The sequence below is a fragment of the Saccopteryx leptura genome, chromosome 9 (assembly GCF_036850995.1).
Source record: "Saccopteryx leptura isolate mSacLep1 chromosome 9, mSacLep1_pri_phased_curated, whole genome shotgun sequence".
NCBI classification, from domain to species: Eukaryota; Metazoa; Chordata; class Mammalia; order Chiroptera; family Emballonuridae; genus Saccopteryx; species Saccopteryx leptura.
Window position 1 is genome coordinate 18,306,768 of NC_089511.1, and position 15,024 is coordinate 18,321,791.

At 52.4% G+C, this 15,024-nt stretch overlaps 1 protein-coding gene across 1 annotated transcript in view; it reads left to right on the forward strand.

The window, feature by feature from the left end:
- Nucleotides 1-14,902, forward strand: part of PSKH1 (protein serine kinase H1) — a 36,129-nt gene extending 21,227 nt beyond the window's left edge. Inside the window, exon 3 of the mRNA XM_066348421.1 lies at nucleotides 12,584-14,902. Within this exon, the coding sequence (XP_066204518.1) occupies nucleotides 12,584-12,901 (318 nt within the window). The 3' untranslated portion in view covers nucleotides 12,902-14,902. The remainder of the gene's footprint in view (nucleotides 1-12,583) is intronic.
- The last annotated feature ends 122 nt before the right edge of the window (nucleotides 14,903-15,024 follow it).

Sequence of the window (15,024 nt, forward strand, 5' to 3'; positions counted from 1 at the left end):
GTGGCCTGCGGGCCATAGTTTGGGGACCCCTGCTCTAAGTTCTTTTTTTTTTTTTTTTTTTTTCCAGAGAGAGAAAGGGATAGACAGGGACAGACAGACAGGAACGGAGAGAGATGAGAAGCATCAGTCATTAGTTTTTCATTGCGCATTGCAACACCTTAGTTGTTCATTGATTGCTTTCTTATATGTGCCTTGACCGCGGGCCTTCAGCAGACCGAGTAACCCCTTGCTGGAGCCAGCAACCTTGGGTTCAAGCTGGTGGGCTTTTTGCTCAAACCAGATGAGCCCGCGCTCAATCTGGCGACCTCGGGGGTCTCGAACCTGGGTCCTCTGCATCCCAGACCAACACTCTGTCCACTGCGCTACCGCCTAGTCAGGCTGCTCTAGGTTCTTTTTTTTTTGTATTTTTCTGAAGCTGGAAACAGGGAGGCAGTCAGACAGACTCCCGCATGTGCCCGACCGGGATCCACCTGGCACGCCCACCAGGGGGCAATGCTCTGCCCATCCGGGGCGTCGCTCTGTTGCGACCAGAGCCACTCTAGCGCCTGGGGCAGAGGCCAAGGTGCCATCCCCAGTGCCCGGGCCATCTTTTGCTCCAATGGAGCCTCGGCTGCGGGAGGGGAAGAGAGAGAGGGAGAGGAAGGAGAGGGGGAGGGGTGGAGAAGCAGATTGGCGCCTCTCCTGTGTTCCCTGGCCGGAAATCGAACCCGGGACTTCCGCACGCCAGGCTGACGCTCTACCACTGAGCCAACAGGCCAGGGCCCGCTCTAGGTTCTTGATAGGGAAGGGGGACTGCAGCAAGGAGTTGTGGGAAATTACCAGGAGGAAGACTAACTAGGAGCTGTTGGAATAGTCTCAGCTTAGCCTCGTGGAGATACTTGGGACAGATCAGGGATCCAGAGAGTGGGCTTCATGAGGTATGCGTGAGTCATCATTTAAGAAGAGAAGAGCCCTGGCTGGTTGGCTCAGTGGTAGAGTGTCAGCCTGGTGTGTGGAAGTCCCGGGTTCGATAATTGGTTAGGGCACACAGGAGAAACACCCATCTGCTTCTTCCCCCTTCCCCTTCTCCTTCCTCTCTGTCTCCCTCTTCCCCTCCTTCAGCCAAGGCTCCATTGGAGCAAAGTTGGCTCAGGCATGGAGGACAGCTCCATGGCCTCCACCTCAGGCATTAGAATGGCTCCTGTTGCAGTGGAGCAGTGCCCCAGATGGGCAGAGCATTGCCCCCTGGTGGTTATGCTGGGTGGATCCCGGTCGGGCACATGTGGGAGTCTACCTGCCTGCCTCCCTGCTTCTCACTTAAGAAAAATACCAAAAAAAAAAAAAGAAGAAGAGAAGGAGTGGGAGGTAGAGCCCTCCTGGGCTCTGTAACCTTTTCAGCTTGTGAGGGCAGATTGAGAGAGGACTCAGGCTGCTCTGTCGCCTGGAGAGTATTAGAGATCTGCCTTGACATCACCAGCTGGGGCCTGGTGTCCACAGTGGCAGAGGGAAGCACACCAAGTGAGTCCTCCTTCATTAACCTATCCCCCACGATGCTGAGAGTCTAGATACTCTAGCTCCAGGCCTGGCCTCATGCCTCACCCTATTCCTCATACACCATAGACTCAAGACATTTGCTCAGTTCACGTACTCCCCACACTAAGCTATTGCTCCGGCTTTCCCTTCTGCTCCCAATGTCAGCCGTAGAAGAGGTCCCGTCAAACATGGCTTCCTTTCTGAATATGCTGACCACTGCCATTGTGTAGTGCCTACCAGGAACAGGGCTGAGGGTTCTATATTCAACATCTATGATCTCCACAATAGTCCTCCCAGGTGGGTGTAATCCGCCCATTTTATAGATGAGGAAATTGAGGCTAGTGAAGTTAAGTAAGTTGTCCATGCTCTTACAGTTAGAGGGTATCAGGCCTGGGATTTAAATGCAGGCCATCTTGACTTTCCTATCCCCTCAGTCTACTGACACATGCCTCAGCATGTCGCTGGAGTCTGTTTCTTCATTTTCTCTGCCTGTTGTCTGTGGACATGTCTCTCCTCCCTGGCTTATGAGGTCCTTGAGGACAGCATGTGTGAGGATAGCATGTGTATTGACACATACACTCTTAGTACTCTCTCCTGAGGGAAATACCAGTGGTTGTTGGTGATGCCCTTGGAAGGGACCCAGAATTATTGGTTGGCGGGCAGACTAGGCTGCCCATGCTGGCTGGGAGTGCTCTGTTCTGGTGGCTGGACTCCAGGAACAAGTGGGGAGCCTGCTAACAGGGGTGCTGGCCACACCGACTTAGAAGCAAATGAATCTTGAAAGAGGTGGGAGTGCTGGGAAGGAAAAGGCAATGACAGTGATTTTGAGTGGAGAAATTTGAATACCTGGTGACTAGAGGTACTGGAGTGGAGAGGGCCAAGCCAGAGCCACAATGGAAGTGATGAGGAGGAGACATAGTGACCAGATGTGAGGAAGGCCTGTGTGACTATAAGAGCAGTCTGAAGACACAAAGAGCCACCTCAAGAGAGGGAGCTTCCTGTCATGGAAAGTCCAGGAGGGCTGGAGCAACTGTTTCTAAAGGAGTGACACAGAAAGTGAGTCACCATCTGTATACCCATATTAGAGGACTGTTATGGTTCCGCTAGGAAATTCTATGATTCACTTGACATGAAATGTGACGTCGCTGGCCTAATGGCATTGCTTTTGTCAAGAGTTCTATTCCTAGATGCAGGACAGATGAAGAGGCTCTTGGAGGACTGTTAGCAGAGAGATGCCGTCAGCAGCTTTGCTGCCTCCCCGTGTCTAGCAACTTTAATTGTCACCCTCCTCTGCTTGGACTGTGAGCTGTAGGAGAGCCTGAGGGACTACACCAGGACCAGATGGTCCTAGGCAGAGATGTCCACAGAGCCTCATTCGGGAGAGTGAATGCTTCTGGACAAAGGACAGAATCCTAGTGGGAGAGGAAGCCCACCTACAGGACCTGGGCGATAAGTGTTGGTGGGAGGTGGCTTCCCAGTAGTGGCTTTCTGGAATATGAGCTGACCATCTATATACTTGGAGTCCAAGGGCAGTTAATTGGGCCATTTTGTAATTCTGATAGTCCTGCATGAGTGCCCAGAGCTAGAGTTGACATTTACATTCCCATCTCAGCTCTTTCTCACTTCTTAAAATGACTCTGCTCTGGGTGTTAAAGATAAAAATGAAGTGGAGAGAGTGGCATATCTCCGAGTTCCCAAGATGAAGGGGTTCAGTGCCTTTGGGGACTGGTCATACAGCCTGGTTCACATACTCTGACAGAGAGCAACTGGGCACTGGGAGCAGACCTTGCCTCAGAGCCATGGGAGGACTGCCGGGGGTAGGGGGAAAGCTGGAGACTGGATGTGTGTTTAGGCAACAGACAGTCAGGGAGATGGGGGACATGTTTCCTGGCTTGTGCTTGGATTCTGCTGGATGCCTTTAATTGCCTCATATTCCCATTTCCAGTGTACGAGGGGGCTGTGGTGTTCCATCAGCTCCCCATTCTTTTCTCACTGCCCTCTGCTCCCAGAATCAGAGGATGGCTTTCCTGTGTCTGTTTGAATAGCTGACAGCACAAAAAAAATGACAAGTTGATTTAAAATTCTTTTCTCTGAGTCATCCCTAAGCCTTTGTTTTCTATCTGCCTGTTGGTGGCTACTGGGTATCAAGTGCTGGATGATGATGCTTGCTGTATGCAAGGGTCCTGAGAGATCGAGCAGTACTCCCATATCTGTTCAGAAAGGATCCCTTGGCAAGGGCCATCTGTACCTCATCAGAGCTCCTGGTACCTAGTAGGTGTTCAATAGATAAATGCAGGAGCAGATACCCTCAGTCCAGTCTGGTCACTGGGAGGTGGCATGGTTTGGTCCACTGAGTGTGGGCGGTAGACCCTCATTGGTCCCTCTGGTTGGAGACCTCTTGGAGGAAGGCAGGAGCAGGTCTCTCCTTATGGGAGCAGGAGGCAGACTGAGTGGAGGGGGCAGCATCTCCCTCATGTGCTATCTCTGGGCCACCACTTGGCTCCCTGGAGCCCTGTCTTCTAGGCATCCCTCTGCCACTGCTGCCCTGGTTGCACACTCCCCAGAGAGCAGTACACTTCGGTTTCTGTGGTGGCAGAAGCAGTTGCTCATCTCTACATATTGCTGCATTCAGCCATTCCTACTCAAACGCCTTGCTTTGACTACCTATAGCATCTCATTAACCCAGGGTCAGAGCTGCGCTTCATCACTGCCGTTTCCGTCCCCGGACTCACTGAGGCCTCTCCAACAAAAGAGATGTAATATGGATTGTGTTTGAAGTGGTTACTAAGTGCACCATCTGTCCCCTCCCTGTCTTGCTCTTATTGTTTGTCTCTACCTGGAGAGCTCTGCCCTCTCAAAGGCACTGTTGCTTCTAGGCCCTCACGTTCCTCTGGGAGCTGCTGGGACTGTTGTCTCTCCCACATTCTGACCTCTTTAAGTCTGCTGATGGCCTCCCAATTCATCCCCCTCCTGTCCCTGTGGGGGTGGAAGCTGCTTGTTCATCCCCCCACCCTCCCACTCCCACTGGCTGTACCTCTCCAGGCTCTTATCCTCCATCAGTTCTCCCATCACAGAATGTCACTCTTCATGTGTGCCTGTCTGGCGCCTGTTTGTCTGTCTCCTGGTACAGCTGTGGTGCCTAGACCTGAGCAGCACTCCAGTGTGGCCTGGCTGGCTTGGACAGAAAGCTGGCACCTTCATCCCTTTACTCATCTTGTTAACTAGTGTTGACCAAGTGCCTGCCCTGAGCCAAGTCCAGTGTACCAGTGTTCCAGGGATCCAGACTTCTGGGGACAGAGGCCACAGTGTGAGTGATAGTCTAACAGCCATCAGGTTTCCAAACTGCCTCAGAAATTAGAATTCTAATTAAATTAGAATTAAAACTTTTTTTTTTCCTGCATTTTTTGCATTTTTCCGAAGCTGGAAACGGGGAGGCAGTCAGACAGACTCCCGCATGCGCCCGACTGGGATCCACCGGGCATGCCCACGAGGGGGCGATGCTCTGCCCCTCTGGGGCGCCGCTCTGCTACAACCAGAGCCATTCTAGCGCCTGAGGCAGAGGCCACAGAGCCATCCTCAGTGCCCGGGCCAACTTTGCTCCAATGGAGCCTTGGCTGTGGGAAGGGAAGAGAGAGACAGAGAGGAAGGAGAGGGGGAGGGGTGGAGAAGCAGATGGGCGCTTCTCCTGTGTGCCCTGGCCGTGAATCGAACCCGGGACTTCTGCACGCCAGGCTGACACTCTACCACTGAGCCAACCGGCCAGGGCCAAATTAAAACTTTTTTTAAAAAAATAGGTGTGGTTGTGCCCTGGAAACCCCCTGGCTCCAGCAGAACCCATGGGTGGAGATAGATGAAACCACTATGCAGCAGGCTGTGAATTCTAGAACCTCCCAGAACTGCTCTAGGACATTGTTAAGCAGACAGTACTTGGTTGCTGGCACAGGCTGCCAGCATCCTCCTGATTCCATGTCAAGCACACAGCATCTTTCCTGGCTCTTAAGTTGTGCTTTGTCTCCCTTCTGTCCCTGTCTTTCATTTTGGGGAGTATGATTAGGGACAGGTGGTGGCACAAGATTTCATTTTTTCTTCTTGAGTTTCAGAACACAGTTTTTACTAACATTGAAGTTGTCATGCCTTTTCTCATTTTATTTTTATCTTCATTCTCTGCCTCTTTTTAAGACTATTATCTTCCTTCTTTTTCTCCCCTCAGGCTCTCTTCCCAACATCCTTCTCTTTTCTGCTGCTTGCCCCCACCCATCCCCTGCCAAGTCCCAGGGTGGTGGGTCCTGTCTGATCTGGAAGCCCAGGTACCAGGACAGTGAGTGTCTTGACTAGGGGCGAGAATTGCTGGCTCCACTGCCACTGAGTGTCTAATTCTTCTGAAGTTTAAAAAACACGTTTCCTCATGGGCGACATGAGTGTGTGCTGTTGTTGTTATACTAATAATTCTGTTCTCCTGAGTAAACCTGAAGCTCTGTTTCCCAGAATTTCCTCTGTGCCCTTTTCTCTGCTCTCATTCATGCCCACGTAAGTACAGGAAGGAGGCCTGTGAAGGTGGGAAAGCTGGGCCTGAAAATACATCTTGAGACAAAGCCGAGGGAGAACTGAGTCATAGGAGCAAAGCCCAGGCTCTTTCTTCCCTTCCTTCCCCTAGAAGCTCTTTGGTGGTGCTGCCTTCACTGCCAGGGAACTTTCCCCAGCATCATCATGGGCTGTAAGAGAACCCATACAGGTCAAGAGGTCAAATTGGCTTAAAGGTTAGATGCCATGCTTCTTTTCCTCACACACAGCCAAATGAAGAAAAAAGATGGGGAGCCATCTTCTTAAAATCCAGGACTTCAGAAACTGGGAGAGACTTTGAATTCATTGCATTCAGCTCCTCTGTATTAAAAGTGAGGAGGCTGTGATTTCTCTAAGGTCACATAGAGAAGATAGAACTAGAACGTGGGTTGATGGGCTTGCAGCCTATCATTTTAATTTGTCACCCAGATGCCATCCAGAAGAGACAGCAGACCTTTCTCACCCCTCAGCCTGCCTGTGGAGGGTGTCTAGGGCAAGCCCTGTGAGTTGGGTTTCTGCTCTAAAGAAGCAGCTTCCAGCCCTGGCCGGTTGGCTCTGCGGTAGAGCATCGGCCTGGCGTGCGGGAGACCCGGGTTCGATTCCCGGCCAGGGCACATAGGAGAAGCGCCCATTTGCTTCTCCACCCCCACCCCCTCCTTCCTCTCTGTCTCTCTCTTCCCCTCCCGCAGCCAAAGCTCCATTGAAGCAAAGATGGCCCAGGCGCTGGGGATGGCTCCTTGGCCTCTGCCCCAGGCGCTAGAGTGGCTCTGGTCGCGGCAGAGCAACGCCCCGGAGGGACAGAGCATCGCCCCCTGGTGGGCAGAGCGTCGCCCCTGGTGGGCGTGCCGGGTGGATCCCGGTCGGGCGCATGCGGGAGTCTGTCTGACTGTCTCTCCCCCGTTTCCAGCTTCAGAAAAATACAAAAAAAAAAAAAAAACCCCAAAAAACAAAACAAAAAAAAAAGAAGCAGCTTCCTCCTCTCTCTGCAGCCAGGCCAGAGAGCTGGCTCCATCCTTTGTTCCCTTAGCCCTTGAGCTCCAGGTAATACCACTGGTAGTGACTTGGGTAATGTTCTCGCCAGGCCTTTGTGACGTTAAAGGAAGAGCAAGGAAAGGTCTTTGTGATTTGGTGTCTCTCTCTGAAGGGAGACTTGGACTCTACTGCTGAGGAGTTAGTAAGGAAGTGCCCACGTGATAGATCCCCCCTCTAGCCCTCGGTAGCGTCTCTGCTGTGGCCATATCAGTGGTAGCTATCCTGTCTGCAAGGGAACAAGGACTCTAGAAGCTATGGACTAGGGAGAAGGGCAGCCAACTTGATGGTCAGAGCCAGGGTGGAGGACAACCTCTCTTTGTCCTCAGGACAGAGCTCATCCCCTACCCACACAGCTCATGAGAGACTTCTGGAAAGGAGGGTATAGGCTATATCCTGGGTATTAACAGCTGTCTTTTGATCTGACAGCAGAGGGAGACGTGAGTGTCGGGAGGCATGGCGGCAGACTGACACTTTAACATTTTCTTCCATGCCCCGTTCTCCATGCCAGCCCAGAAAGAGGTGGACACCTCTGGGAGACTGACTAGGCTGCCTTCTGTCAGCTACCTGAGGCCCATATGTGCCCCTGATCTGGTCCTAAGTATGCTGAGGTGAGAGCTCTGTTCTTTACTCAGAGCCAACAGTTAGGGCTGTGGAAACCCAATGGTATGACTAATAATTTTTCTTTTTCTTATGTTCAGAATACTTCCCAGCCAGTCAGTCATAGGCAGACGGACATACTTGTATGTTTCTAGAGGTCCAGACAAGTTGAGGGAGGAGATGGGTTAGTCTTTCTAAAGCGGTGCTGAACTGGATTTAGAGCTGGAAGCTGTGGAGTGTGGAAAGCTTTGATTTTCCTTTTTTTTTTTTTTTTTTTTAACAGAGACAGAGAGAGGGATAGATAGGGACAGAGACAGGAACAGAGAGAGATAAGAAGCATCAATCATCAGTGTAGCACTTTAGTTGTTCACTGATTGCTTTCTCATATGTGCCTTGACTGGGGGCTACAGCAAACCGAGAAACCCCTTGCTCGAGCCAGCGACCTTGGGTCCAAGCTGATGAGCTTTTTGCTCAAACCAGATGAGCCCGCGCTCATGCTGGCGACCTCGGGGTCTCGAACCTGGGTCCTCTGCATCCCAGTCTGACGTTCTATCCACTGCGCCACCGCCTGGTCAGGCTGATTTTCCTTTCTGAACCCCATTGGAGACTTCAGCAGGGCTCTAAGGCTCCTATTCTAAAATTCAGTCTGAGGCCTTCCCTGCCATCAGCGAGCTAGATGAGGACCACCTTGCTTTGTTCAGTGGCCTGATGACTTCCCACAGCAAGTTCCTCAGTGTATGATGGTTAGGCTGGGGGCCACTGGCACTGCCCGGTTCTCAGGTCAACACGGCTTGAATCATATTGGCTTGGGGGACCCACCTGGCCCAGCCGCTCACAGCTATTCAAAGATGGGGAGAGCTGGGGCCTGTCAGAGAGGGCTGGGCTGGCCCTCAGACAAATGAATTCATCGGCATTCTGCACACAGCCTCACATACACAAGTAATTGGAGAGACGAATGTTTGGGGGAGTAGGAGGGACAGATCAATTTGACTCACTTTGGTACTAACGGGCTGGCCACTCACAAAGCAGCTGGGGTTGATGCCTGGCGTGTGCCTGTGCCACTCTGGAAATCAAGATGCTTAAGCCCACAGGGTGGGTCTGATGAGAGGCCAGTCGAAGACTGCATTGGACTGGTTTGAAGCTGCAGGGGGGCCTTCCTTTGTTTAGGTGTGGATGTAAAGTGGAGAGCCTTCAATCCATCCATGTTCAAGTTCTTGGCTTGTGAGTTCAGCTTGACAACTGTTTATTCTCTCATCTGCAGAGAAGTTGCCCCTCTTCTGTCTTGGCTGGACCAAGGAACAGGGGCAGAACCCATGTCCTAGCCGTTTGGATAGCCCAGGCTGCCAGCTGTCTTGGAGCTGTCCTGCCAACAGGCCAGGCTGAGCTGCCGTGTGTTCCCCAGTGATTTCTCCTTTTCTTAGAGACCATAAAAGATTGCAGGGCAGCACTGGTATTCCCATGACCCAACCTGTTCAGTTCTAGGTTTGCTGTGTCCATCAGTGGCCCCATTGTGCCTGCTTCTTTCCATCTCTTAAATGAGTGACAGGGGCTGCAATGAGTATCTGTGATCTGGCTTGCTGGCCCCTCATATTGGCTCCTTGTGTTCAGCTGGCAGCAGCAAGCCATGGAGCTTTCTTGAAGTATAAGCTAAAAGCTACTTTGGCAACAACTGTCCAGTCCATTCATCCTGTATGTTGGCCTCAGTACTGGAGGCCAGTAGGGAAACGTGGACCAGGCTGCTTGTGTGGGAGGGCTGTTGCTCCCTGTACCCCCTCACTGCTTTCAGACAGCAAGGTGTTTGTGGGCCTCCCTGGGCCGCATGTTCCTGAGGCCCTGGCTGCTCACCCTCCTCCTGAAGGCCAGTATCTATCTCCCCAGGGAACTTGGGGAGTTGGCCTGTTGTTGAGGAGGACCCTGTTAGGTGGCTGTTTAGAAATTTGGTCTCGCCTGACCAAATTTCTGGTGATGGCGTAGTGGATAGAGCGTCGGACTGGGATGCGGAAGACCCAGGTTCAAGACCCCGAGGTCGCCAGCTTGAGCGAGGGCTCATCTGGTTTGAGCAAAAGCTCACCAGCTTGAGCCCAAGGTCACTGGCTCGAGCAAGGGCTTACTCGGTCTGCTGAAGGCCTGTGGTCAAGGCACGTATGAGAAGGCAATCAATGAACAATTAAGGTGTTGCAATCGCAACGAAAAACTTAATGATTGATGCTTCTCATCTCTCCGTTCCTGTCTGTCTGTCCCTATCTATCCCTCTTTCTGACTCTCTCTCTGTCTTTGTTAAAAAGAAAAAAAAATTTTGGTCTCTATTACTTTCTTCCAGTTCATCTCAGTAAAAATTGAGATTTGCCTTACAACGGGCAGGTAAGGGTGACAGCTGCAAGCAGTCCTGCCGCTTCTTCAGGACTCTGGATGAGTGTTCTCCCTGCCCCACTCAGTACAGTAGTGGGGAAGAGCATGGGGGAGGAGTTGGAGGTCAAGGAAGCTCAGTTGGGGGCAGCAGCAGTCACTGTTTAAGTGTGTCTGCCGAAAGGGCATGTAGCTGCTCTGAATGTGAGCTCTCAGAATGTCCTGTACCCCAGAGAGTGCGTTCAGAAGTTATCCAAGGTGAAGGCACTGCGTTGGAACAGGCTGATACCACCTGGGAGGAAAGGCTCAGCAAAGGTCCTAGCCGCCACTCTTCGGGGAGCATCAGAGCCCGTGCCAAAGACTCCCTGGAAGATGCTGGGACTTGGAGCAGCCCTGTGTCTGCACTCCTCCAGTGGAGGTGCTTGAGGGCCCAGGGTATCTGGGCCCTACCTGCCTGAGCCCCACGACTTGAAAGTGGAGTGGCTCCAGGGGAGGGCACCCATCGTGGTTGTTTACTCACTGGCCCTGTATCTACTGAGTACCTCCTGTAAGCCCAGCACTAGACACTGGGGCTCATCCAACTCAGCCTGGTGTAATGGGAACAATAAAATTTAAGTCACTTGAATAATTGCTTAGCACTGGTGGCTAAGAGGGAGTCTGAGCAAATGCCCTTCACCCTAAGAACCTAAGGATTCAGCTAGCTGAAGACAGGCTGTGCAGACTATGCCACTGAGAGATGGACAGCTGCCTGGTGTGTGGCTGCGATGTGGCAGCATGGGGTACTAAAATGCGGCCGACGCAGAGCACTGCCAGGAGCCCCTGCCTGGCTTAGAGAGGTCAGGCGGACTGGAGAGTGCCCCGAGAAGGGTCTGGTTCCTGTGGGCCAGTCAGGAACCCCACTGTTTGCTCAGCAGATGGAGACATCTAATCGCCTTGAATTGTTTCCTTTTCTCCCCACTGCTGGGAGGCTGAGGCTGATGCAGGGCCTGTTGTGGTTGCCCTCACTTCTTTGTCAGTTGCAGGGAGGGTGGATCCTATCTTATAAGGGCTAGGAAGTTTGCCTCTAAGTGGCCTGGTGGGATTAGAGCTCAATTGTGGCTTTTTGTCAAGGCCTGATGGGAACAGGACTTTTTTTTTTTTTTTTAATAGAGACAGAGAGAGGGACAGATAGGGACAGACAGACAGGAAGGGAGAGAAATGAGAAGCATCAGTTCTTCATTGAAGCATCTTAGTTGTGTGTTGATTGCTTGTCCATTGATTACGCCTTGACCAGGGGCTACAGCGAATGACTCCTTTCTCAAGCCAGCGACCTTGGGCTTCAAGCTGGCTACCTTGGAGTTTCAAACCTGGGTCCTCCATGCCCCAGTCCAATGCTCTATCCACTGTGCCATTGCCTGGTCAGGCACAAACAGGACTTCTCAAGTGATAAATTTGTTTGGAAGGCTGTGGTCCAAGGGCATTTTTGCTGGCCATAAGCAGGGTCTCTGGAACAAGAGGGAGCACACACAGTTTTTCTTAAAATAAAAGGTGTTTATTTTCAAAGAGATGGACTTATGTGTATAAGGAAAGAACAAGACAGTGACTCCTCTTGCCAATTGGCCCTTAGGAGCTGCAGGGGGCCTTAGCTTGTCTGGGTGTGTATGTCATCTGAAGGTCACTCCTGTATGTGGAAACAGTGGATGGTTCATGCCAAATTCCAAAGCAACCTTTTTTTTTTTTTTTCTGTTTTACAGAGACAGAGAGAGAGAAGGAGAGAGGGATAGATAGGGACAGACAGGAACGGAGAGAGATGAGAAGCATCAATCATCAGTTTTTCGTTGCGACACCCTAGTTGTTCATTGATTGCTCTCTCATATGTGCCTTGACTGTGGGCCTTCAGGAGACCAAATAACCCCTTGCTCGAGCCAGCAACCCTTGGTCCAAGCTGGTGAGCTTTGCTCAAACCATATGAGCCCGCGCTCAAACCTGGGTCTCAAACCTGGGTCCTCTGCATCCCAATCCGACACTTTATCCACTGCACCACCGCCTGGTGAGGCCAAAGCAATCTTCTTGCTAAGGCTGCTGGTAATACTGTACCACTCAAAGATTTAAACTTATTGAAAACTTTGTAAATAAAAGTGGTTTGTTGTCTTGAAAAAATAAGAAAAGTCTGGCACAGGGTATGGAGGAAGATTTGGGTCAGTCTCTTTAAAATTCCTGAGTTGTAAAAAAAAAAAAATTTAAATCCCTGAGTTGTAGTGGTCCTGGGGCAAGTTGGCAGGGCGGGGGGTCTTGATACTTGCCACCTCCCTGTGTCAGGCTTATGAGTCCAGGGAATCTTAGAAGTTTGCTTCTTGGGGAGGAGAGCACATCTTTTCCTTGTCAGATGCCTTGAGGGAAGGGTGGCCCAGAATGTTCTACATGGGAGGAGTCAGGCAATGCCTCAAGGAGGAGAATGCATATGTTAAACAGGTCTGAGCACTGTGGTGTTGGCATGGTTGGGATGGGGAAATCAGTGTGGAGTGCTCTCGCGCTAATGCGTATCCTTGGCCTTTAGCCCTGGCCCAGCGTATCCAACCTGGCCAAGGACTTCATTGACCGCCTGCTGACAGTGGACCCTGGCGCCCGTATGACTGCACTGCAGGCCCTGAGGCACCCGTGGGTGGTGAGCATGGCCGCCTCTTCATCTATGAAGAATCTGCACCGCTCCATCTCCCAGAACCTCCTCAAACGCGCCTCCTCGCGCTGCCAGAGCACCAAATCTGCCCAGTCTACACGTTCCAGCCGCTCTACGCGGTCCAACAAGTCACGCCGTGTGCGGGAGCGAGAGCTGCGGGAGCTCAACCTGCGCTACCAGCAGCAGTACAATGGCTGAGCTGCCTGGCGGTGATAGAGACGTGAGATGGTCCCATCTTGGTCACACACTGGGTCTGTCTGGGCCCAGTGCCCTCTCTGGAGATAGGCCTGTATGGCCAGTGGTAGGTGAATGGCCACAGCCCCTTCCCTGTGCCTTCAGCAGTCCCCATCCTCACCCTGGGCTTGGTGTAACAGAATGGAGGGAGCCCAGGGGGCTGGGAGCTCCCCTGAACTGGGAGCCTGGCCTGGCATTGATGTTCTTTTTGGTGGGTAATTGCTCTGGTACAGGTTGGGGAAAGGGTAGGTCTTGGTCTTCAGTCTCCTTCACCCCTTGCCTTTGGCTCTTCCCCAGACCAAAAAGGAATGCCATGCCAGGTAGAGTGTCCTGTGGTTCCAGGGTTCTTTGGGACAGTTACTTCTGGAACATCCCTTTCCTCCACCTAGCCTTCCTGCCTGGTCCCCCACATTCCATGGCATCCTGATCCTCATGATTACACTCCAGTGAGAGGCCCAGGGAGGCACAAAGCTTGTGCCTTGGCTGGACTATCAGCCTCTGGCTAAGTCTAAACCGTGCCCCACCTCCCAGCCAGGATTTGTCTTCCTTCTTGAAGATCCTAAGGACCATTCCTGGCCCCAGGACTTGCCAGGATCTCTAAAGCTCCTCATGGAGCTTGGCCCTTCTGGACTGTGTAGCTCTGCTGGTAGCAGGCTCGCTCTAGGCTCTAGCCTGTCTGACTGTGAGAGGGTTCCTGCCCACTACCAGCCCACTGCTCTCTGTGCCATCTTTACAGAGCCTGCCATCACCTTCCTCTCCCCTGGGATGCCTATTCTATTCTCCAGGTGCCTCCTTCCCAACTGTGGGGCATTAAAAGGGAGCCCCACTGCTGCTACCTGGGGGATGGTGGCACCTGGGCCAAGGCAGAGGGCAGGAGTTTGCCAGGGAGAGCCCCGTCAGGGTTCCAGTGCCAGCCCTGGTTCTATCCTTAGTACTTCCCATTGCCCTTTCCCTTCAAGCTCTGCTGCTCTCTCCTCTGTAGCTGTGTTAAGACACCATCTAGTGTCTGGCATGAGTATAGGCAGCCTAGGAATGACCACTGTGCTCACCCTTCATCCTTCAAAAGGAAGTGGGAAGGAAGGAGCTGCTGCATTGAGGGAGGGTCTCTAGGCTGCTCTACTCCCCTTCTGCTGAGCTTGTATGTACTTTCCCCTGGAACTTAGCCAAACTGTGTGATCTGCCTCTGAACCCTGAGTGCCTGGGACACTGACCTTCTCACAGCTGGCCTTGCCCAGTCCAGCCTGTCCCCGCTTCCTTTCACAGCATTACCCTTCCAGTCTGGGCCCCAACTCTCAGGCTGGAGAGAGCCCCTGCTGGAGGTGAGTGGAATTAGGTGGCTACTTTTCCAGAGGCTTGAGCCAGACCATCCCTGTGTCAGTCATGGTGCCTCCCCGACCACAAACCGGGCTAGAACCCAAGCACCCTCCCTCCACAGCTGCTTTCAGTGGGTGGGAAGGAGCCAGGGCCCAGCTTTAGCCTTAGCTAGCCTGTAGGGCCCCTGCCAACAAGGAGGATTTGGCCCTCTCTCAGTTCCTCCCAGTGGTAGCCTTGGGCCAGGCCCTCTTTCTGCATGTGCCACCTCCAGTGAGAAACCAAGACAAAGAGACCACTCTGGGCCAAGTCAGTTGTGCCTTATACACCCCCTCCTTCTGCCCCCAGTGCCCATGGCACACGGCACTGCAGAGCCCAAGCCTCATGGCCTCGGAACTCCCCCTACTTCCTAAGTGCCTCTGAGGGCCCGAAGCCCTGGGGAATTATTTCCTCTCTTGCCCAGGATAGGCCTGGTCCTGAAGGGAGGACAGAGTTTGGAGACTTGGGCCTTTGATAGGCCCAACTGGGCCTTCATGCCATGGACTGCGGTTGGAGAATGTGCAGTTATTTATTTTGTGTACTCAGTTTGTAAATGTATCTTCTTTACTCAATAAACAGGTTGCCCTCCTCAGGGAAGGCTGCCCATTCCAACAGCCCAGGCTCCTTGTTGTGGACCAAGGGGTCACCCAGGAAGAGGGATGGGGGCCCAGCCTGGGCATCACTATTACAGGAAGATTCTGCCTCCTCAAAACCTGCATGCCAGAAGACAAAGTCCA